This window comes from Megalobrama amblycephala, linkage group LG17 (assembly GCF_018812025.1).
Source record: "Megalobrama amblycephala isolate DHTTF-2021 linkage group LG17, ASM1881202v1, whole genome shotgun sequence".
In the NCBI taxonomy this organism is placed as follows: domain Eukaryota; kingdom Metazoa; phylum Chordata; class Actinopteri; order Cypriniformes; family Xenocyprididae; genus Megalobrama; species Megalobrama amblycephala.
Genome location: NC_063060.1, coordinates 133885 through 158526, shown reverse-complemented (window position 1 = coordinate 158526; position 24642 = coordinate 133885). Strand labels below are relative to the sequence as shown.

General features: G+C 40.5%; 1 protein-coding gene across 29 annotated transcripts in view; it reads right to left on the bottom strand.

The window, feature by feature from the left end:
* ptprsb (protein tyrosine phosphatase receptor type Sb) overlaps positions 1-24642 on the bottom strand; it is an 82435-nt gene that overhangs the window by 37935 nt on the left and 19858 nt on the right. For 15 of the 29 annotated variants that reach the window (XM_048163545.1, XM_048163538.1, XM_048163543.1 and 12 more), the window contains 7 exons: positions 21805-21887; positions 17339-17456; positions 15601-15746; positions 13854-13995; positions 8323-8511; positions 6017-6025; positions 1166-1276 (listed from right to left, as the gene is read on the bottom strand). In XM_048163545.1, the coding sequence (XP_048019502.1) occupies positions 1166-1276; positions 6017-6025; positions 8323-8511; positions 13854-13995; positions 15601-15746; positions 17339-17423 (682 nt within the window). In that variant the 5' untranslated portion in view covers positions 17424-17456; positions 21805-21887. Of the gene's footprint in view, positions 1-1153; positions 1277-6016; positions 6026-8322; positions 8512-13356; positions 13705-13853; positions 13996-15600; positions 15747-17338; positions 17457-19851; positions 19922-21804; positions 21888-24642 lie in introns of those variants that run through there. The other 14 variants (XM_048163539.1, XM_048163548.1, XM_048163552.1 and 11 more) reach the window with 5 other exon arrangements.

The window sequence follows — 24642 nt, the reverse complement described above, 5'->3', positions numbered from 1 at the left end:
GCCAAATATTAGAGATATCGTGGCTTGGCCTTGCTCTACTCTGAGAAACTCACTTCATAAAGAAAGAAACTGAAACACACAGACACACTGCAAAGACCTGGACTGCATATTTTAGTTGTGCATCATGAATTTAGTGAGCAGTCAAATTAGTTCTGATTAGTAATTCACAACATACAAACAAACAACCAAAAAATGAAGAAAACAACTAACAAGCACACAAACGTTTGCAGTATTAGTAGAGGCGTCGTGCAGCACTTGATAACGTGGGCGTGTCCATCGAGCGCGTGATTGACGGCTGGCGCTGAGGTGGGCCGAACCGGCTCTTTCCCGCTCGTTACTCATCCCAACTCATTTACCTTCTTTTATCCTCTATTAAAACTGCGGCGGCTCTTTCCGGACCACTCGGCCGTGAGCGCTTCAGCCCTACGGCAAATATCACTAATTGAGTTTACAGAAACAATTACATGCCTGTAAACCCAATTCATTTCAAATCAATTAGCTTTTTTAATGCTTCGATTAGCCGAGAATCGCGAACGAACCCCGTCGGGAAGCACTTGAGTTAATAAAGTTGGGTGTTCAATGGATCAGACGAATTATTCATGAGCAGAATTAATATCAAAGGTTAGATCGTGAGATAAAACACAAGCTGACGGGGAACGTTCTGGCAAGGTTCTCTCAACGTTATCTGGTCTTTAATAATGTTCTCAAAACTTTAGCACAAAAACGTTATTCCCTCATGGAGCTTTAATTCCTGGAACATTTTAGTTGGATGTTCTTCTAACGGTTTTTAAATGTTACTCTTTGTTTCGGAACGTTCAGAGAACATTAAAGTAACGTTCCCATAACGTTTGAAGAATGATACATTGGAATGTTCCCATAACGTTCATATAACCAAGAAAATTTTTTTTGGACATTTTGAACATTCAGAAATAAAGTTTTCAGTGTTATTTTAATATCATTGAAATGTTTCGAATTAGTTTTTATTTTAATTTTAAAGTTTTAGTAATTTTGATGTATTTTTGTTGGGCAGACGCGGCCGACACAGAACAATAACGTGTGGTCGTTCAGAAGTGCTGCAGAGGCTGCTGGGTAAATTAAAGAAGCTGTCTGCGCTGACATGTGAATGAAAGTGTATTACCTACGGAGTACCTACTGTGTTTCATACCTCTCACGTATAAGTTAGCAGGGGACGAGTAGCGCACGCCCTGAGAGTTAGACGCCACGCACTCGTACTTCCCCTGATCCGTCTCCTCACTGCGCTCGATCTGCAGCGCACCTGCACAGAGATAGAGAGAGAGATAGATAGAGAGACAGAGAGACAGACAGAGATAGAGAGAGAGAGAGACAGGTCAATCAGACAGACACAAGATGGAGGAGAAAACAAGAAGCAAGGGAAAGAGGAGGAGAGAGAAGAGACAGACAGGTCAATCAGACAGAGTGACAGATAGAGAGATAGAGAGACAGACACAAGAAAGAGGAGAAAATGAGAAGTAAGGGAAAGAGGAGAGAGAACAGACACAGCATTAATATTCTCATGATGGTTCAGAAACCTTCCTCTTCTTCTACACGTGACACAAGCGCATCAACCTCTGACTGTCATGAAGTCAAACACATTCATTATATAGCGCTTATAAAACAACAGTCAAAACAAAAGTAAAAACTCATTCATTTTCTCCATAGGGGAATTGATTTTGAAATATGTGGTTGTAATTATTACTGCGGTTGTTAATCGATGGTTTATGCTTTTGTTGAAACCTTTTGTTTTGTTTTTTTAAACTTATTTTTTAAATAATCGTGGTTAACAGTAGAATTTGTGGTGAAAAACTACATTACCCATGATGCTGTGCAGAAAATTCCACCAACCAGAGAGTCACAGCGAGAAAATCATGCTAAAAAAAAAGCTCTTTAGCTCCGCCCACTCCCATGAAGCACTGCGAATGACGTAATCGAGTCAGCCTGGTTACACTCTCAAAATACTTAAAAATTTGTAAATTTATGCATATTTTGCAATAAACTTAAAATATATTGTTTCTATAGGTATGATCAACAACTTTAAATCGTTTTATATTTCTCCATTATTTGTCATTGGCAATCCTTTATGGGATTGTACAACCCCAGAAATTTTACACTTTTATCCACTAAATGAGCTCATTTCAAATGTGATGCCTGCTACAGGTTTCAAAAAAGTTGGCATGGGGGCACCAAATGGCTGAAAAAACAAGAAATTTTGAAAAGATTTAGCTGGGAGAACATCTAGCTACTAATTAAGTTAATTGATATCAGGTCTGTAACATGATTAGCTATAAAAGGGATGTCTTAGAGAGGCAGAGTCTCTCAGAAGTAAAGATGGGCAGAGCTGTGAAAGAGTGCGTAAAAAGATTGTGGAATACTTTAAAAACAATGTTCCTCAATGTCAAATTACAAAGGCTTTGCAAATCTCATCATCTACAGTGCATAACATCATCAAAAGATTCAGAGAAACTGGAGAAATCTCTGTGCGTAAGGGACAAGGCCGAAGACCTTTATTAGATGCCCGTGGTCTTCAGGCCCTCAGACGACACTGATTGTGTCAATGACATTACTAAATGGGCCCAGGAATACTTCCAGAAACCACTGTCGGTAAACACAATCCACCACGCCATCTGCAGATGCCAACTAAACCACTGTCGGTAAACACAATCCGCCGTGCCATCTGCAGATGCCAACTAAACCACTGTCGGTAAACACAATCCGCCGTGCCATCTGCAGATGCCAACTAAACCACTGTCGGTAAACACAATCCGCCGTGCCATCTGCAGATGCCAACTAAACCACTGTCGGTAAACGCAATCCGCCACGCCATCTGCAGATGCCAACTAAACCACTGTCGGTAAACACAATCCGCCACGCCATCTGCAGATGCCAGCTAAACCACTGTCGGTAAACACAATCCGCCGTGCCATCTGCAGATGCCAACTAAACCACTGTCGGTAAACGCAATCCGCCACGCCATCTGCAGATGCCAACTAAACCACTGTCGGTAAACGCAATCCGCCACGCCATCTGCAGATGCCAACTAAACCACTGTCGGTAAACACAATCCGCCACGCCATCTGCAGATGCCAGCTAAACCACTGTCAGTAAACACAATCCGCCACGCCATCTGCAGATGCCAACTAAACCACTGTCGGTAAACACAATCCGCCACGCCATCTGCAGATGCCAACTAAACCACTGTCGGTAAACACAATCCGCCACGCCATCTGCAGATGCCAGCTAAACCACTGTCGGTAAACACAATCCGCCGTGCCATCTGCAGATGCCACCTAAACCACTGTCGGTAAACACAATCCGCCGTGCCATCTGCAGATGCCAACTAAACCACTGTCGGTAAACACAATCCGCCGTGCCATCTGCAGATGCCAACTAAACCACTGTCGGTAAACACAATCCGCCGTGCCATCTGCAGATGCCAACTAAATCACTGTCGGTAAACACAATCCGCCGTGCCATCTGCAGATGCCAACTAAAGCTTTATCATGCAAAAAGGAAGCCACATGTGAACATGGTCCAGAAGCGTCGTCGTGTCCTGTGGGCCGAGGCTCATTTAAAATGGACTGTTTCAAAGTGTTCTATGGTCAGACGAGTCCAAGTTTGACATTCTTGTTGGAAATCACAGATGCTGTGTCCTCCGGGCTAAACAGGAGGGAGACCTTCCAGCGTATCAGCGTTAAGTTCAAAAGCCAGTGCATACGGTATGGGCAGCTTGCATGTTTTGGAAGGCACTATGAATGCTGAAAGGTATATAAAGGTTTTAGAGCAACATATTCTCCCCTCCAGACGACGTCTATTACAGGGAAGGCCTTGTGTATTTCAGCAGGACAATGCAAAACCACATACTGCAGCTATTACAACAGCATGGCTTCGTCGTAGAAGAGTCCGGGTGCTGAATTGGCCTGACTGCAGTCCAGATCTTTCACTTAGAGTAAAATACGTCAAAGATGACCACAAACTCTTCAGCAGCTGGAAACCTGTATCAGGCAAGAATGGGACGAAATTCCAACACTAAAACTGCAGAAACTCATAACCTCGATGCCCAGATGTCTTCACACTGTTTTGAAAAGAAGAGGGGATGCTCCACCATGGTAAACATGCCCCCGTCCCAACTATTCTGAGACCTGTAGCAGGCATCACATTTGAAATGAGCTCATTTTGTGGAAAATTGTAAAATGTGTAAAATTTCTCAGTTTAAACATTCGTTATGTTATCTGTGTACTATTGTGAATAAAATATTGGCTCATGTGATTTGAATGTCTTTTAGTTTTCATTTTATTCAAATTTAAAAACTTTTCGGGTGTTCGGGTGTAGTTCTTTCACTCATTAAAGCTATTAAGTTCTTAATGTTGGTCTTGATTTGCATCAAATTAAAGTTTGTAATGTTATAAATCTCACAGCTGGTTGGTTTGGATCATGGATTATAACGCTTAAAGACTTTTCAAAAATATCTGCGGAACTGACAGCGCTAAAAATTTGGCGACACTGATGAACTAAATACAGTTTCAAAGCAGGAAAATAATAGTGTTAATGTTGTAAAATTCCTCAATTATGAAACAAATTCAATTTAACTGTTAAGCAGCTCTACATAAAGTTACAGTAGCCCAGTTAGTCTGAATAACGGCTGAAACAACCAATCACAGTTCATTCGGCTTCTACACGCGGCTCAGGGGCGGGTCGATGTGACACAGATGATGCCCAGTGAAAGACTCACTCAGTGTCAGTCAGTCCGCAACTAATAACCACTGTTTCACACACTGAACTGATGTGGATGGATATAAACGTGCACACAGCCAATCAGATCGAAGCTTGATGAACACGAGCGCCTCTAATGTGAACAGTGAAACACACACAGTCACGACGCAGAAGATGGAGGCCGTTGTTTTCTGGCATCTCGTGCGGCAGAGACTGACTCAGCGTTCGAGCGATTCACTCGCTGTTTTGTCATGTAAATGTGACTGTGGGCAGAACCGAAAATCACTGCGGCTCAAATCAACTCCCACAGAGTCTGGTCAGGATTCAGTTCTGCCCTCAAAAAACAGTGTGTGAAGGACACAGTGACCTTCACACTTCAGCGCTGCGCTTCTAAAGGCCACCATACAGACACACACAGCAGCAAACACCTGCAATAAAGGGTTCAATAATGAGTGTTCTTATGCTGTGATGAGACTCACACACACACACACACACACACAGATCTTTGATTCTCAGTCCAAAATCTTCACGTGTTCTCTTCAACGGGTTTCTGCTGCTGCAAACAGAAACGTCACTGAATGTGAATAAAATCAGTGCAGGAGAAACAGGGAGAACCCAGGAGAAATGAGGAGCAGAAGAACATATGCAGACACCACAGAAGCACCGCAGAGCATCATGGGAACACGGAGCCAGGGACAAACGGAGATCAGGGCAGATGGAGACGAGCGAATGTGACGTGGCCAATCTTTTGGTTACATCTGTAAACTGAACTTAAATCAAGATACATTTACTGGAGAAGAGAAATGACTGAAGATATTAAGTCTGGAAAATGAGTTTGTGCTTAAAACAAGAACAAATATCTGCCAACTTATTTTTTCTTCCGTTAACCATGAAAGACGACATTTTGAAGAATGTTGGTAATCAAACAGTTTCGGTTCCCGTCGTACAGAAACACCACATTCTTCAAAATGTCTTCTTTCATGTCAAGTGACAGAATGATCTTTTTTATGTGGACTGTCCCTTTAATAAGAACTGCGAGATGAAGCTCCAATCAAATGACTCGTGCGCACAAATCTTTTCTTGACTAATTATGATCTGTCTGATCAGGTGAGCGCGGCTTCACCTCTCATTAGGGAACAGGTGCAGGAAACGAGGTCACGTTCGTTAGGAGGATCAGGGGACGAGGGGCATGTTTATCATAGGATGACATGAGTTGAGCGCCAACGAATGTCATCAAACCGCGGGACTGAGGAGGAGTTTGGTTGGTCTAGAATAAACAGATACTCACCAAAGACTCCTGAGAAAAACACACCGAACACACAATGAGAAAAAACACAACGAAAGCTTTGAGTGACAGCAGCTCAAATGCACTTTTTTGCAACAGAAATGATCCAATCACAGATCAAGCTGATTATATATAGAGTATTATATATAATCACATATCATATACATTAATCATATGGATCAGATTTATGTATATATACACATGTGCGCGTGTATAAGCGAGAGATAATGATCCCGCTTATTCCACGATTACTTACCAAATAAATAAACATATGGAGATGAAGTAAAGGATGAGAGCATCAACACGGAGGAAATAAACGACTGCTTATAAGATCATTATGCACAGATTTTTGAATCCTGCGTTTGACCAATCACAACCAAGTATTCCAGAGAGATGTGTCATAAATAGATGAATATTTTAATACGCTTGTTGTACACTCTTAAAAATAAAGGTCCATGATTGGTTCCATGAAGAAACTTCAACATCCATGGAATCTTGAAAAGGTTGTTTAGATTATTAAAATGTTCTTCACACTAATAAAAAACGAATAAAAAATCAGTCAAAGATTCTCTGGGGAACTAAAATGTTTCGTTTATGGCATCGATCGTAACAGTATTCACCCTGAACGTGTCTATAAGAATCACACACATGTCGACAGAAACAAAGGCCTTTGACTGGAAATTTCTGTCATATATTTCGGACTCCACATGCGATTTACAGTCAAAGCCATCAAATCAAACGCTTTGAGCTCCCAGCTGTGGTTAAAGTCTTGAAGTAAGTGGTCATTTCAGAAATTACCGCCTATCCAAACACCAGCTCGTCAGCGTAATAGAGAGGAGACCTCTGTCCGCCGGTACCTGCTAATCTTGGCAGCGCCGTAATCACTCACTTCATTCAGTCGACACGCTGAAGAGTCCCGACATCATTATTATTAGAGTCCCTTCATACGAGAGGCTGTATCTCCACAATCACCGCCTTGACATTCTTTGGCAGTTTAACCTGTTAACTCGAAGTGTCTCACTCGCACACTGTTGCATATTTTAGTAATCATCATTAATTTGATCACTTAAACACTCAAAATTCTCTGTACTGAAACTGGGCATTTCGTTACATTGGATACAGTATTTTAAAACCTTTTAGTGACTCGAGGGTCCAATCATCCCAATGTGGCGCCAGGCGCGATGCAAGTGCTTTTTGCTAGTTTCAGCCCGACGCAGTTCTCATTTTCACATTGTTTAAATAGCAAATTCGTGGCCATCTGTTCGCCCATGGGTGTGCTGGTCTGAAAACGAGGTGTGTTCAGGTGCATTGTTGGCGTGTTGCTATTTTGAGGACCTGAAAACGACTGCGCCGTTGACCAACTGAACCCTGGTCTAAAGTCAATGCCGCAATATTTTTTTGGGTTATTTACAGGGCGTGTTAGTAATATACATCTATAGGCGGGGGCACAACGCACGTACACTGCTCATTACACACACACAGGGACGCGCAGCAGCACACAAACATTTTTAAATATTAAAAATAAAAGGATTCCTCTCTGGAGAAGCGTTCAGTCTTTCTGCTTGCAAATTCTGCCATGGAAATAGCGAATCCGCCATGGTGCCAGCGCAAACTGGCTTTTAAAGGGAATGGGAGATGAGACTCTGATTGGTTTATATGCCCAAAACACACCCATGACTCATTAAGAGAATAGGGACAACGCTTTTAGACAATGCGCCGGGCGCATCGACCAATTTTTCCATCGTTGCACTTTTCCAAAGTGCACCTGCGCCGTGCTCTTCAGACCACGAGCTTCGATCGTTAAAATAGGGCCCAAAGTTGATGTCAACTTTAAATTTGGATCACATCTTTAGACATATGGCTTTGATTTATAGCAATTTTACAGTTCAAATTATTTGGTAAAATTACATTAGCTTTACGGTAAACTTTGTTTTTAGATGCTTTCAGTTCTGCAATCTGTTTCTTTAAAGAGATCAACCTTACACTCTTAGAGGAACAGGATCTATATAGAAGGTCTTGAACAGGTCTTGTAAACATACTTTATCAGTAGAAAAAAAAACTGTTAAACATGCAAGTATTATGCAACCGTTTAAGACATTTCTCCTTATATTGAACCTTTTTGGTTCTTTAAAATTGAGTCAAGAACCCTACAGTTCAATGTAGAACTCAACTGAACCTTTTTTTCTAAGAGTGTAGGTCTGTTTTGAGTTCAGATCTGTGACGGTTCAGGATCAGGATGTGACGGTTCACAGGTTAAAGCACAGAAGCAGAGATTCATCCTGATGAAGCTCTCCGATCTCCTGCCGTACCTGATCGCAGCTGCTTGATTCGCCCTTGGCTGAGCGCCGGCTCCACGGGGAGGAAGTCCTTGAACCAGGAGATCTCGGGATCGGGGATCCCGCTGGCGGCGCACAGCATGGTGGCGGTTCTGGTTCTCTCCACCACCTTCAGCTGCGGGCCCATGTCGATGCTGGGGAAGCCGAAGGGCAGCAGGTCCTCTGAAAGACACCGGAAGGAAACCTTTAATGACCGGAGGAGACGCTCATGCATGTGATGATTTATTCTGTGTTGACAGACGGAGCGTGTCCAGCCTTTCATCTCTACCGGGGCACGGGACAAAACACTGGATTCTGTTATAGATATATTTACAGTCTTGCTGCTTCTCTGCTGTTGAATTACAAAAGACCCTAAATATCACCTCATCTTTCTGTTTTCTGTCTTATAAAGTATCCCGTTACTGAAAGCTGTCTGCATGAATCACAAACAGATTCAGACCTTATTGCAAACCTGTTCGTCAGATTAGATCAAAAAGAGTGATTCATTCGTCAATCTGGCATCGCAAGTTCTGATTCTAAGCAGCTGATAGAAAACACAGCTGACGTGAATCGCTGAAATACTATCAGAGGAAATGATTCTCAGATCAGTATACGGAAATCTCCAGCATCAGACTGATCAGAAATATTTCACTGGGAGTCTGCGTTTACATTTATACGTTCAGCAGACGCTTTTATCTAAAGTGATTTACAAATAAAGAACAAGAGCAATTCATCAAAGAACAACAATATTCATAATATACAATGGCAGGTTTATTAGACGACTAGATTGTGAAGCAAGCTAGAGAAGAGGAGAAAAAGAATGTGCACAGCAGGACAATAACTATTACGATAACAATAAAGATCTAATTCTAAAAATCTTTCTATATATAAAAGAATAGTGAAGTCACATCACATCTATAATGAAAACGACACAGAGGAACAATATCGCCAGAATCGCTTTCAGAATGATTTCATTTTTCCAGCTGATGAATGATAAAAACATTGACAGCCAATCAGAATCCAGCCTGCTTTAAAGAGCTCGAGCATTTAAAGCAACAGATGACAAATCTGAGAATAAACAGAACGATATCGTGCGCTGGAGTGGATACTAATACAGTTATGGTTATAGTTATAGTGTGAATGGGCCTTAAAGGATTAGTCCACTTCAGAATGAAAATTTCCTGATAATTTACTCTCCTCCATGTCATCCAAGATGTTCATGTCTTTCTTTCTTCAGTGGAAAAGAAATGAAGGAAAACATTCCAGGATTTTTCTCCATATAGTGGACTTCACTGGGGTTCAACGGGTTGAAGGTCCAAATGTCAGTTTCAGTGCAGCTTCAAAGAGCTCTACATGATCCCAGACGAGGAATAAGAGTCTCATCTAGAGAAACCATCAGTCATTTTCAAAAAAAAAAAAACATTATATACTTTTTAACCACAAATGCTCGTCTTGCACTGCTCTGAGGTCACGCGTGACGTAGACTCTTATTCCTCGTCTGGGATCATGTAGAGCTCTTTGAAGCTGCACTGAAACCCGTCAACCCGTTGAACCCCAGTGAAGTCCACTATATGGAGAAAAATCCTGGAATGTTTTCCTCAAAAACCTTCATTTCTTTTCCACAGAAGAAAGAAAGACATGAACATCTTGGATGACATGGAGGAGAGTAAATTATCAGGAAATTTTCATCCTGAAGTGAACTAATCGTTTAAGGCACTGAGAGGTTAATGGGACACGTGGAAGGATCAGCGGGAGGGTTTGGGAAACCTGTCTGGAAACAACAGGAACACAACACTCTAAAAAGAGCCGGACATGAATGCAACTGCTTTCCTCCTGAAACCATCATCACTGTGTTTGTATTTGAGGCTGATAAATAAAGAACAAAAGTTCATTGAGCCAGAGGGGTTTTCAATCTCCAAGAGGCCACAAACCACCAAATATCATCATCCTCGCAAGGGTCATTAAAAAGACACCAATATATTATACATAGACTTTTTTCCCAAACAAAAAAGAGACACTGCTTGATTTCAGGTTCAAAAGCCGTAACATTATCTGTTGGAAACGTCCTGCGAGATGAACGTCCTCATCAGCGTCTGGAAGGCAGTTGATTAAAAACTATTTCTCGCATCTGTTCACATTAGCGGCCCACTTACGAGGGACTTGAGATGAAATGATACTGACGCAGCGGCTCACCCACCCACTTCCTGCACGCAGATATCGCTTTCAGTGGGCGGCATTCATTATGCTGATATAAATAAAGCAGTCATCTCCTCCAAACCACTGAAATTATCAGAGGTAAATGGGAGCAACAAACACGTCTGGCGCTGGAATGGTGGAGTTGCACCGTGTAATTATGTACCTTCATAATCACTGCGCACACGTTCACCTAACCATCAATTACATGTTACACAGCCGAGTGTTTGGAGCGCCGCTAATTATTTGTTCGCTTTAATTAGAGAGGCAGCAGAGATGAGGAGGGTACATAAACACCAGCATGAAGGGCATCATTTGCTTATTCTGGGGCGCATGAGCTCGTCCACAATACAGGAGACGCTTGTGCTCAGATTCGCCGAGATACCGAAGAGATCTCGATACGAGCCGCCCTACACTCTTACTGGACGACGACTGGTGAACCTGCTTTCCTCTGACCCGATGAAGACCCGTGTGTCACATGACAAACAGACAGTGCAGAGATCCGCGGTGTGACCAGTTTGCGACAGAACGCTGGAACCCAAAATCTGCTCCAGAAATGGGAATTTGGCGCTGTCTGTAGTTCAACACAACGATGACGTTTTTCTTTATGCTAATGAGTCTGTGTTGATCTACAGACTCTCACTGTGATGTCGTCCCTCACAACACTTTCCCTCTGGCTGTGTCATCAATCACTCTTATTTTACAACAGGCTGACCAGCCGCACAGGGGTCAGAGGTCAAGGGTCAGGGCCTCGGCAGCCGACAGATCAGGGAAAATTAGACAATTAGACTTTACTGTCGGCATAAAAGCAAAGTTGTGCTAATATTTTCTCCTCTATTGTGTCGTATATCCGAGTGAAACGCTTCTCATCAAGAACAAATGTAGGGCGGGGCTTGATTTTGTCTGTGGGGAATTGATTGGATGGTTGTGGTTTGCTATTGGTGGATCTCATGTGAGTGACAGGTTGCCCCGCCCTCGTCATCAGAGAAGAGGAGAGATGCTGCAAGAGGAAGATATTCTGATTCAAGATTATGAGGAACATGAATTTAAAACAATAATGATAAATCATTTAGAATAAACACTGCAATATTCCATTAAAAAAACAAAAACAAGAATTGTTCGTGTTGATTTTATTGTGACTATAAAAAATTCTGAAATCAGTTTTAAATCAGCTGAACAAAATAAATGAACTTCACTCACATAAATCGATCCTGACAGTTATGATAAAAATATGCTAATAAGACTGACATTAAGAAGTCCATTATGCGTATATACGTTTTTAATGAACATTTGCTGTTGGAGAAACAAAAAACAGGCGGCGAGTCCCTGAGGGTCCGTCTGAGAGAAGCCGGATAAACTCATCGCCCGCGTGTGTTTACAGAGGAAAATGATGCAGGCGCCAGTGATGACGAGACACACTCACACACTCACACACACACACACACGCGCGCGCACACACTCTCACACACACACACACACACACACACACACACACACACATACACATACACAGAAAAACACACACACACACACACTCGCACACACACACTCTCACACACACACTCACACACACACACACTCGCACACACACACACACACACACACACACACACACACACACACATACACAGAAAAACACACACACACACACACTCGCACACACACACTCTCACACACACACACACACACACACACACACACACACACACACACACACACACACATACACAGAAAAACACACACACACACACACTCGCACACACACACTCTCACACACACACACACACACACACACACACACACACACACACACACACACACACACACACAGATGCTCATGAATGTGACGCTGGTGTCGACAGCAGGTGTGGCCTGATTAAAGCTGCATAATGATGTTGTTTGTTGGATGAAGGGCGACCAGTAAAACTGTGACTGACCCGTTGGGGTGTGTGTGTGTGTGTGTGTTGTGTGTGTGTGTGTGTGTGTGTGTGTGTGTGTGTGTGTGGAGGGACAGACTGAACACAGCTGCGTCTGAGAGAAGCGGACGGCGACTAACAGCAGCTCACAGAAACAGAAATAACATCAGAATGGTGTGTCAGTGTTTATGCAGCAGAAGCGCTGGAGCTAATGGACTAGATGTGGCTTGTAATGGAGCTAAATGAGCAGAAGTGATCTAAATATGACTACTAATGAGGGCGTGACAGAGCTGCAGGATAATACAGTTCATGAGCTGATAGTGAAACCACACACACACACATACACACACACACAGAGACACACACACAGACTCTCTCACACATACACACACACACACACACTCACAGACTCACACACACACACACTCACACATTTATTCACACAGAAGCTCATGTGTCACACTAGAATAAACCTCATTCGTTCTGATGTTTGTCCATCATTGTTTAGACGTTATTAAAGCCTGATTTAATCGCTTGATTCGTATGGATTCATTTTCCGACGCCTTTATGACCCTTTTGGATCTTCTAGTTTTCTTGTAGTTTCGATGGAGGGACAGAAACCGTTCACGTTTCATTAAAAATGCTTCAGTTGTTTTTCAAAGATTAGCCTCATGAGTGTGAATGACACGAGGGACAGGAAATGATGACAGAATTGACATTTTTGTGTGAACTAATCTTTTAAAGTTAGGCTTAGGGTCGATCATGTGTCATGTGTGCGTCACGGCTCTACAACAATCTTCACGCTTATTTCTGTTTAAATGCTCCGGAAATCTCCCGTCGCGGTGCGGACGACAGCAGCCGTGCGTCTGGAGCCGCTCACTAAATAAACTGTGACCGCCAATGAAACACACTTCATTACCGGAGTAACGAACTCATCCCGCTCTCATCAGACGCCCGCGGGCGGCTCAGCGTCCGAGTCTGCTCCGTTCCTCCGTCAGTCGTCTGTCCGGAGGCTGATGACGGCGAGCAGGAATCAGACACACGTGATCTCAGCGAGAACACTTCCGGACCGCTTCTCCACGCGTCCGACAGCCACGAGCGTTGATGGTTTTGAGCCAAGCGTCTCTGTATCGTCTCGATTGCGGACAGCATGTGCGGAGCTGCAGGGCCTTTGTGACGCGGCCAGCCAATCAAAACAAGCCCCGCAGCAGCCAATGAAGCGCCAAAACACAGACGCGTGTCTCTGACAGCAGTTAAACACTAAACCTGTGAATAATCACGCATCAGTCATTCACTGAGCTCAGGTCCAGACTGAGACGCCTGCGTGAAGATCATCACAGAGATACGGGACATTTGGAGGAAGCTGAGAGATGAGACTGGACATGATGATGATGATGATGATGATGTATAGCTCACCTCTGATGATGGACAGTGTGGAGGTCTTAGTGATTTCTCCTTCAGTGTTTTTGGCGACACACTCGTAAGCATTTTCATCACGCGGCGCTCTGAGTGGCTGGATGCGAAGCACCGCCCCCGCCCCTTCGTCAAACTCTATGGTCTGGACCAATGAGAGAGCAGAATGAGCAGAAATCCACCAATCACAGCAGAGTAACATCAGTTAACAAGCAGACAGACAGTTATCAACGATCAAATCAGTAAACAGGAAGTAGAACTAAATTCGTGTCGAATAATAGCTTAATTATGATCAACGCATTAATTAATATTACTGTAATACTACTGTTCGCACACACACAGGAAGTGACATCATTCCTGAACTTCAGTCCAATAATCTAAACTCATTTACGCTTTCATCAGCTTATTTCACATTGGATGGACATTGACTTAATTTCCGCCACCGATAGAGACGACATGCTTCGTTCGCCCTCAGAAACACGATTCTTTGTGATTTCTTCTGCTGCTACAGTCACTGTACAGGGATAAAGGCTTCGGCTCTGGTCATTAGCATCTCATTTGCATATGCATGAGAACAGATTAGTTCAAATCCCCTCCTGTTTGGTCACAAAAGTGCAGAATAAAGACTCTCCCCACCAACTGTGAGGACGCAGGTGCAACACACACTCACACACACACACACACACACACACTCACACTCACACTCACACACACACACGCACGCACACGCACACACACTCACACTCACACACACACTCACACTCACACTCACACACGCTCACGCGCACGCACACGCACACGCACACGCACTCGCACTCGCACTCGCACACGCACACGCACACGCACTCGCACACGCACACGCACACACACACACACTCACACTCACACACGCTCACGCGCACGCACTCGCACTCGCACACGCACACGCACACGCACTCGCACTCGCACACGCACACGCACTCGCACTCGCACTCGCACTCGCACACGCACACGCACACGCACTCACACTCACACTCACACTCACACACGCACACGCACACGCACACACACTCACACTCACACACGCTCACGCGCACGCACACGCGCGCACACACACACACACTCACTCACAAAAGGACATTTTTTCATTCAATATGTTAACAGAAATATCACGATGACATCAGAAAGAAGTATTTCTTATTTCTGAACGAGTCTCAAAATACAGTTACAGTAAATGTAATATATATATATACACACACACACACACACACATATATATATATATATATTTATATATCCCTTATATATTCCTGTTTTTATATATATATGATTTTTGTCTTGGTTAGATTTTTTTTTAATCTAGACTCTTAAATAGTCTCTTCTGCTCATCAAGGCTGCATTTATTTGATCAAAAATACACTAAAAATTGTGAAATATTATTCCAGTGTAAATCAGCTGTTTTCTATGTGAATATATAGTAAAGTGTAATTTATTCCTGTGATCAAAGCTGAATTTTCAGCATCATTACTCCAGTCTTCAGTGTCACATGATCCTTCAGAAATCATTCTGATATGATGATTTGCTGCTCAAGAAACATTTATGATTATTATCAGTGTTGAAAACAGCTTCATATTTTTGGGGAAACTGTCATGCATTTTAATTTTCAGGATTTTCAGAAGAATAGAAAGTTCAAAAGAACAGCATTTATTTGAAACCGAATCTTCAGTTGTCCTTCAGTCAGCCTCATGTTTCAGGAGGTCTGGTTTCTCACCTCTATTCTCTGTGAATTCACTTTCTTGCCCTTTTTGTTCCAGAACACCTGAGGCTTCGGATCGCCTGTGGCCTGACACACGAAAGACACGACTCCACCGGACACGCCGATCTGATCCGTGGGGATCTTCACGAACACCGGCGCCGCTGGAACACAGAAACACAAGCGCGTTACTGATCTGATCATCAATTAATCATCATCAGCGTTTACTCTCTCCATCTCTGTGTTCATCTGCTGTGAAACCTACAGATCGACTGCAACATTCACTGGATAAACTTTAGACCTGATCTCAAAAAGCCCGTTTGAATTCGATTTTTCAGCATCGAATGAAATGTGGACTGGATGGACTTTTTTTTCAGAGAAATATTTCCAGTAAACCTTGTGCTAAATATGTATGCCATAATTAAACTCTGTTAATCCACAGAACACATTTTTAGACAATATTCATTAATATTATTGATCTGACTGCACTGACACTATCAGATGAGAACAAAACTGAACTGAATTGAACTCTATTGTCTTCTGTGGAGCTGAATCTGAATTCGTCTCATATTTGATGAAGTTTGCATCGTTTATCACTGTGAAGCTGCTTTGAAACAATCTGTACTGTATAAAGTGCTGTAGAAATATAGCTGACCTGACTTGACATATAATGACATAATAATATCAGTCTGCTTCAGTATCAATATCTGTGGATACTGAAAAATCCATATTGCTCTAATGACAGAGAAATATCCTGATGTCAGTGAGAGAATGAATGAATAAACACCAGCGTGACTCTCAGACTGACTCGACTAGGTCACTAAACACTCGACTCTGAGCGCAAGAGGATCAGATTCTACAACACACACACACACACACACACACACACACGCACGCACGCGCGCGCGGCTGTAGTCATAGATACAGCGCTCTGAGCGCAGGATCATCGCCGCGGTGTCCTGTTGCCATAGCGGCGAGTTACAGCGAGCCGAGGCTGATCCCGTGACATTCATCATGAAACCCACATACATCTGCAGGTGAGACACACACACACACACACACACACACACACACACACACCTCAGAGTTTCAGACCTGCATCCCTGCAAACATCCCCATGACGACTGCTATGAGGAAATGACATCATTGCTCTCATGTCATGTGACACTGTGAGAACATGATCACAGTGAATCAGAGTGATCATTATTTACATTATTGATTCATTCTGCGTTCACACCATGTTTGAATTACAGCAATCAGTGTATTTATGCGTTTTCCAACTAGTAAAAACACTCGTGTCTTTGTTGAACTCTGAATAAAGTCTCATATAAAGCAGTTATAATGACAGTATTACAGTCACACTGATTCAAACTGATTAATTCTGCAAAACTGAACTGAATCAACACTGAACTGAATTATGACTCTATTGTCTTCTGTAGAGCTGAATCTGAATGTGTCTCATATTTGATGAAGTTTGCATCAGTGATTCCGATATTCTGCTGTTTGGGAATGATCTGTACTGTATGACGCACTGTAGAAATAAAGCTGAATCTTCTGTATTTTGGGGGTGAGAATGCAGAGCTATTCAGGAGAGTTAAATTCATGTTCATTCCAGCATCCACCAGACATGAATCTTCCTGTTTTAATAATTCATTGCAGTAAAACAGCATCAGCCTCTGCTTAGTTTCCATGACGACATCCCATCACAAAAGGACATCGCATTGTTACCATACCAACAACAGCGCGTTAGACCTACACAAGGCGTCGCAGGAGTTCTGCAGGCAGATGAAGAGGAGCAGCAGCACCTGGAGGACCGGACCTCTGCCGACCCGGACAGCCATGACCCTCGACGGCTTCACCGACGTCCAGACGCACTACAGACAGAGAGAGAGAACACACACACACACACACACACACTTACTGTGTTAGCCAGAGCTGAGCTTATTCATCATCTAGTTAAGATACAAACAACACTGAAGCTGTTCGATACGCTGCTGTAACGGTTATAAAGCTCAGAACATCTGACAGAACGAAGACCACAATATCAATTAATGCTATTTACAACAATGTTCATAAATTTTACTTACGACAATATTAACAAATGTTATGACAATATTAACAAATGTTATTTACGATAATATTCATAAACGTTACTTACGACAATGTTCATAAATGTTACGACAATATTAACAAATGTTACGACAATATTAACAAATGTTACTTATGACAATATTCATAAATGTTACTTACGACAATATTCATAAATGTTACTTACGACAATGTTCATAAATGTTACGACAATATTAACAAATGTTACGACAATATTAACAAATGTTACTTATGACAATATTCATAAATGTTACTTACGACTGTTCATAAATGTTACTTACGACAATATTCATAAATGTTACTTACGACAATATTCATAAATGTTACGACAATATTAACAAATGTTACTTATGACAATATTCATAAATGTTACTTACGACTGTTCATAAATGTTACTTATGACAATATTCATAAATGTTACTTACGACAATATTAACAAATGTTAAGACAATATTAACAAATGTTACTTACGACAATATTCATAAATGTTACTTACGATAATATTAACAAATGTTGCTTACGACAATATTCATAAATGTTACTTACGGCAATATAGAAAATGTTACATACAACAGTATTTATAAATGTTACTTACAGCAATATAAATAAATATTACTTACAAAAATGTTTATAAATGTTACTTACGACAATATTAACAAATGTTACTTACGACAATGTTCATAAATGTTACGACAATATTAACAAAGGTTACTTACGACAATATTTATAAATGTTACTTACGGCAATATAAATAAATGTTATATACAACAGTATTTATAAATGTTACTTACGGCAATATAAATAAATATTACTTACAACAATGTTTATAAATGTTACTTACGACAATATTAACAAATGTTACTTACGACAATGTTCATAAATGTTACGACAATATTAACAAATGTTACTTACGACAATATTAACAAATGTTACTTACGAAAATATTCATAAATGTTACTTACGACAATGTTCATAAATGTTACTTACGATAATATTAACAAATGTTTATGTTACTTACGACAATATTAACAAATGTTACTTACGACAATATTCATAAATGTTACTTAACGACAATGTTCATAAATGTTACTTACGATAATATTAACAAATGTTACGACAATATTAACAAATGTTACATAAATGTTACGACAATATTAACAAATGTTACTTACGACAATATTAACAAATGTTACTTACGAAAATATTCATAAATGTTACTTACGACAATGTTCATAAATGTTACTTACGATAATATTAACAAATGTTACGACAATATTAACAAATGTTACTTACGACAATATTAACAAATGTTACTTACGACAATATTCATAAATGTTACTTACGACAATGTTCATAAATGTTACTTACGATAATATTAACAAATGTTACGACAATATTAACAAATGTTACTTACGACAATATTAACAAATGTTACTTACGACAATATTCATAAATGTTACTTACGACAATGTTCATAAATGTTACTTACGATAATATTAACAAATGTTACTTACGACAATATTAACAAATGTTACTTACGACAATATTCATAAATGTTGCTTACGACAATATTAACAAATGTTGCTTACGACAATATTAACAAATGTTACGACAATATTCATAAATGTTACTTACGACAATATTAACAAATGTTGCTTACGACAATATTAACAAATGTTACTTACGACAATATTCATAAATGTTACTTACGACAATATTAACAAATGTTACTTACGACAATATTCATAAATGTTACTTACGACAATATTAACAAATGTTAACTTACTACAATATTTATGAATGTTACGACAATATTAACAAATGTTACTTACGACAATATTCATAAATGTTACTTACGACAATATTAACAAATGTTACGACAATATTCATAAATGTTACTTACGACAATATTAACAAATGTTACTTACGACAATATTCATAAATGTTACTTACGACAATATTAACAAATGTTACTTACGACAATATTCATAAATGTTACTTACGACAATATTCAACAAATGTTACGACAATATTAACAAATGTTACGAACAATGTTCATAAATGTTACTTACGACAATATTAACAAATGTTACGACAATATTAACAAATGTTACGACAATATTAACAAATGTTACAACAATATTAATCAATGCTACTTACAGCAAGAGAAAAGTACTGAGGAACATCATTTATTTCAGTGTAGAAGTAACACAGAATCTTGCATTAATATCTGTGAAAACATTTGCAAAAAAATACAATATGGTTGTAAAATAAACTGCAATATTTATGGCACAAGACTGAAGCTGATGGAATCCGTTCATCATCGCTGCGAGTGAAGCTGTGTTTTGATCTTGTGCAGAAGCGGCTCATTACGGACGACTGTACAACGGATGTTTAACGCAGAGTAAATGCTTTCACCGCCTGGACTCTGATTAGAATAAACGCACTCAAACAGACGCGAGTAAAGCGCTCGTGTGCAGCAGACGTCATGTCAAGTCTCACACCATCACTTCACTTATATGGATATGGATTTTTTACGAGAGAGCCCTATTAATTATTGAAAAACTTCCAGGCATTGTGCGTTTTACTCTCCGGCCTTCACATTAAGTGCAGCTTGGACCTCCGTCTTCCGGGAGGGAGGGAATTTTTCACCGACGGCAGAGGCTTCAGCGATTCAGCAGAGGACTGCAAAACTTTCACATCCAGAAGTCAATATTTACTCTGAAAAATCGATTATTCTCATCCAGGGCTGTACGCAGGTGTGCGGAGCGGTTGAAGCCGCATCCGATATCAATCGGCTCCACGTTACGCAGACGTCCTGCTTTTTTATTCACGTGAACAATAACAGAAGAACAGGTGAGCTCCAGAGACCCACTGAAGAGAAATGACTGAAGATATTAAGCCTTGAATAAATGTATTAAAATGAAGTGAGTTAGAAAAATAATCTTGTTTTCCCTTTGAATTTGGTTTATTTTTTAAGCACAAACTCACTTCCTTTTAATACATTTTTCATAAAACAAGACTTAATATCTTCAGTCATTTCTCTTCTCCAGTAAATGTATCTTGATTTAAGAATGTTTAGATATTTGTGCTGGAAAACAAGACAGAAACACTGAGGAAGAGCAGTTTTCTGCGGTGTAAGAGAAACATTTGAGATGCTAAAAAAAACAAAAAACTCAAACATGAGAAAAAGGACTATGAATTGTGAAGCTTGTCTGACACACTTAGTTAAAAAGATTCAGTGGGTTCTAGAACTCTAGGGTTCCTGACGACTAACTTTATGCCAAAAAGCTTCAATACGAGCAGAAAGACTGTTTAACAGGTTATTTTAAATGTTTGTCTAATGATAAAGCATGTTTACAAGCTGTTGAGTCATAAAATTTAATTAAAATGAATTAATTAACACTAAATCCATAAAATGATCCCATGATGGGAAGTTCTATATATGAACCTTCAGGCTTCTATATAGAAGCGTTTCCTCTGAGAGAGTATGAACACGAGTCCCTGTAATCTCCTCCAGCGGCTCACGTGCCGCGCTCTCCGGGATCTGCTGAACGCCTGATTGCTGCATGTCGACTGTCCAGTGATTCTGCTCGGGTCACGACCCTGCGATCCCGCCAGATGTGGAGTCGCTCCACAAACACAGTTCAACATCGGATCATCAAACAGCAGCTAAAGAGCAGCACGAGCATATGCTCATAAAACGGCCGACGGCAGCAGTGTGGAAATGCACCATTAGTTCCAAACTGCCTCCAAAATACCTGCGTGAAATGTTGTTGTCTGCCTTCGGGCCGACGCGGGAGATCTCAGAGGTGTCGTTACACACATGCAAATGCGCAACTAAAATTCAGGTGGCATCTGCGCAGTGAGATCATCAAAGGTAAAGTGCAAAACGAACACGCTTTCCAAAATGTGTTTATTTCCTTTGCTCGAGGAAACAAACGTGCAGTGGAGTTTGGCTTTGCTGTCGGGCCTCGTCAAAGTTCAGACGATCCCGTGACACATGCAAATCACGCTTGTGCTGAGCACTGGGAGAGACGACACATCCAAAAATAGAGGGAATGAAGGGATGTCATTATCCGGCACACACACACACAGATGACAGATACTCACCGCACTCGCTTCTCTTTTTTTCTAGATGTGTTTGAGCTTCATGTCCTGGTTTTCATAATCCTCAGCGGTCTGATCCGGTATTCCTACAATCAGACACGACATGGGAGATTTAAATGAACAAATATTATATAACACACAAGAAAGATTCTCTAATATAGCAGTGAGCCACGAGAGGCCGTGCGTTACAGTGATTTTACCATGAGAAAGAGCTGCAAACGTCACGCGAACGTGTTTCATTAACAGACGCTGCGTGACGCTTTCATGTTCAGAGTCACTCACCAGCTCACAAAAGATACGTCCTTAAGAACGTTCTGCTAACGTTCCCATTAAGTTATGAAAAACTTATTTTCTTCAAAACATCCTGTTTTTAAATGTTTTTTTTTTTTAATTCTTAGTTACATGAATGTTAAGGGAACATTCCACTGTATCATTCTTCAAACATTATGGGAACGTTACTTTTGAACGTTCTGAAACAAGCAGTAACATTTAAAAAACGTTAGACGAATGTCCAACTAAAACATTTCAGAAAAAAGTTCCATGAATGATGAATAAATAATGTTTTTGTGCTAACGAGAACATTATTAAAGACCAGGGGTCTCATTTATAAATCACAACTTATGCGTTGGAGCCAGTTGCCAGTTCCGACGCATAAGTTGTGATTTATAAAAACAAACTTGACGGGAAAATTTGCGCACTTCCACGCAAACTCTGACCCATGCGTACGAACATTTTGGAGACCGATGGTGAGCTGCGGGACTGACGGCAGATGAAAGAAAACCACTTTAAATCCTCATTATGAATCCTAATCATAAATACAGTGCATGTTCACAATAACAGTTTAAATAAATAAAAGAATGATTTAAACTCGCGTGGAAACAAGTTTTCATTTGATAAACATTTACATTAATATTACACTTTCACTATTGCCGATAAGCACTGAAATTACATTACGCAGAAGTTAAACAAAAGTGATATAAATTCAGACCGATCTGTTTCCACTAAAAATAGCCTATAAACATCCTAAAAGATATGTTCACCTTATCAGCAAAACTGCATAAATTTGATTCGAATTGTTTAAAACTATTAAAATACTGTTTGGCCAGTGGAAATTAATGAATTCAACTCTATTCTAAAATCTTTATCTCAAGTATTTTATATAATTTTGTTTTTATGGATATTTTGATATATTTATTCTAAAACATAAAGAGGATATTGGATGATCTTTATCAATATAATGTGTGGCACAAATGCATTTATAGTCCATATCTAATATTTTCCAATATTTTCCATTGTTTTCCACCTTTGACGGTGTTAACCGTGGTGTCACGTGGATGGGAATATGTATGGAAATGATATGCAGATGAGGTTATGCATAGTAAAACTAGGCGTCGTAAGCTCCATATATAGTGATTTCGGGGAGGAGACAGCGTGGAGATGCTCGTACGCACAATCTTCAGCTGACTGGGATTTATAAAGGGATTTGTGCGCAGGATCTGGTGTACACATGGCTTTATAAATCAGATTTTTTTTGTGCGTACGCAGAATCTAGCTTTTGCGCGTACGTACACTTTTAGGATGAAATCTACGCAAAGTTTTATAAATGAGGCCCCAGATAACTTTGAAAAAATGTTCTATTAACGTTACCAGAACGTTCCCTGTCAGCTGTGGTGGTTTGATTCCTGAAGAGTGAAACACTGTGACACTTTCACAACATTGATCTGTTTGAGCATGTGACGGCATGAGTGAACCAGGATATTCAATGAGAAAAAGAAAGAAAGTGGATTAGTTTGCTAAAACAGTGTCTAAATAGCTATTTGATGATTTGTTAAGAAGAGATTATGAAGACAAACGTTTTTTTCCCCCAGAATGACCTGCGTTGACGAACCGATCACAGTAAGACGAGGAACACGAATGAAACAGAAACGCATCAGTCTGAATGTCATTAGACATAAACGTCTGTCCGCGGTGATATCTGTCGGCTGGTCGGACTAACAGCAGCACTGACGCTTCCTGACTTTCTCTCTCTATCTGAAGCTGTTATTTATCTCTGGTGCATCGAGGCGTATCTTGTCTTACTGTTGCCTAGTCAACCACCTCTCTCTCTCTCTCTCTCTACCTTCACACTGCTGGCTGTGATCGCAGAGTCCACAGATTAGACCAGCGGCCGCTGGGAATATGGTTTCTATGGCAACCCTCCAAAGCAGCCAGCAGACAGGATTCGCGGCCAGCGGTCATGTGACCCTGAGCTGAGGTTAAACCCAAAGAATCACATCATTCATTACCTGATGTACTGTGAGTTAAAATACTAACGCATGCCAAATCAAAAGAAATGATGTTTTGCATAAAGAAAATGAAGACTGTTCTGTATTATGACACAATTTTCTTGACAACTAAACACATTTAATTAAATTCTCATTATTGTAATGCAAAGAAAATTATATGCTACATTTATTCATTTAGCAGATGCTTTTATACAAAGTGACTTACAAATAAGGGAATCAACAAGCGCTTCATCTTAATGAGGCAATGAACATGAGAAAAGCTAGTAATACAAAGTTTCAAGCATTTGAGGCATAAATTCCCCTAAAGTTAACCCGCACGTCTCCTAATCGACATCTCGCCCCCTATAAACACTAGATGGGAATACGGTGATCAGACTCCAGACACTGAATATGCTTTAATCACGGCTGGAGGATCTCAGAGAGAATCCCCCGACAACAGTTTATATAGAATAAGTGCATGACAAAAGGAACGTGATTTTTCTCTAATACGATTGGTTCTTCATATTCAGCTTGTTGCTCAAGTCATGAGGTTAAATATATATATATATATAGCTGT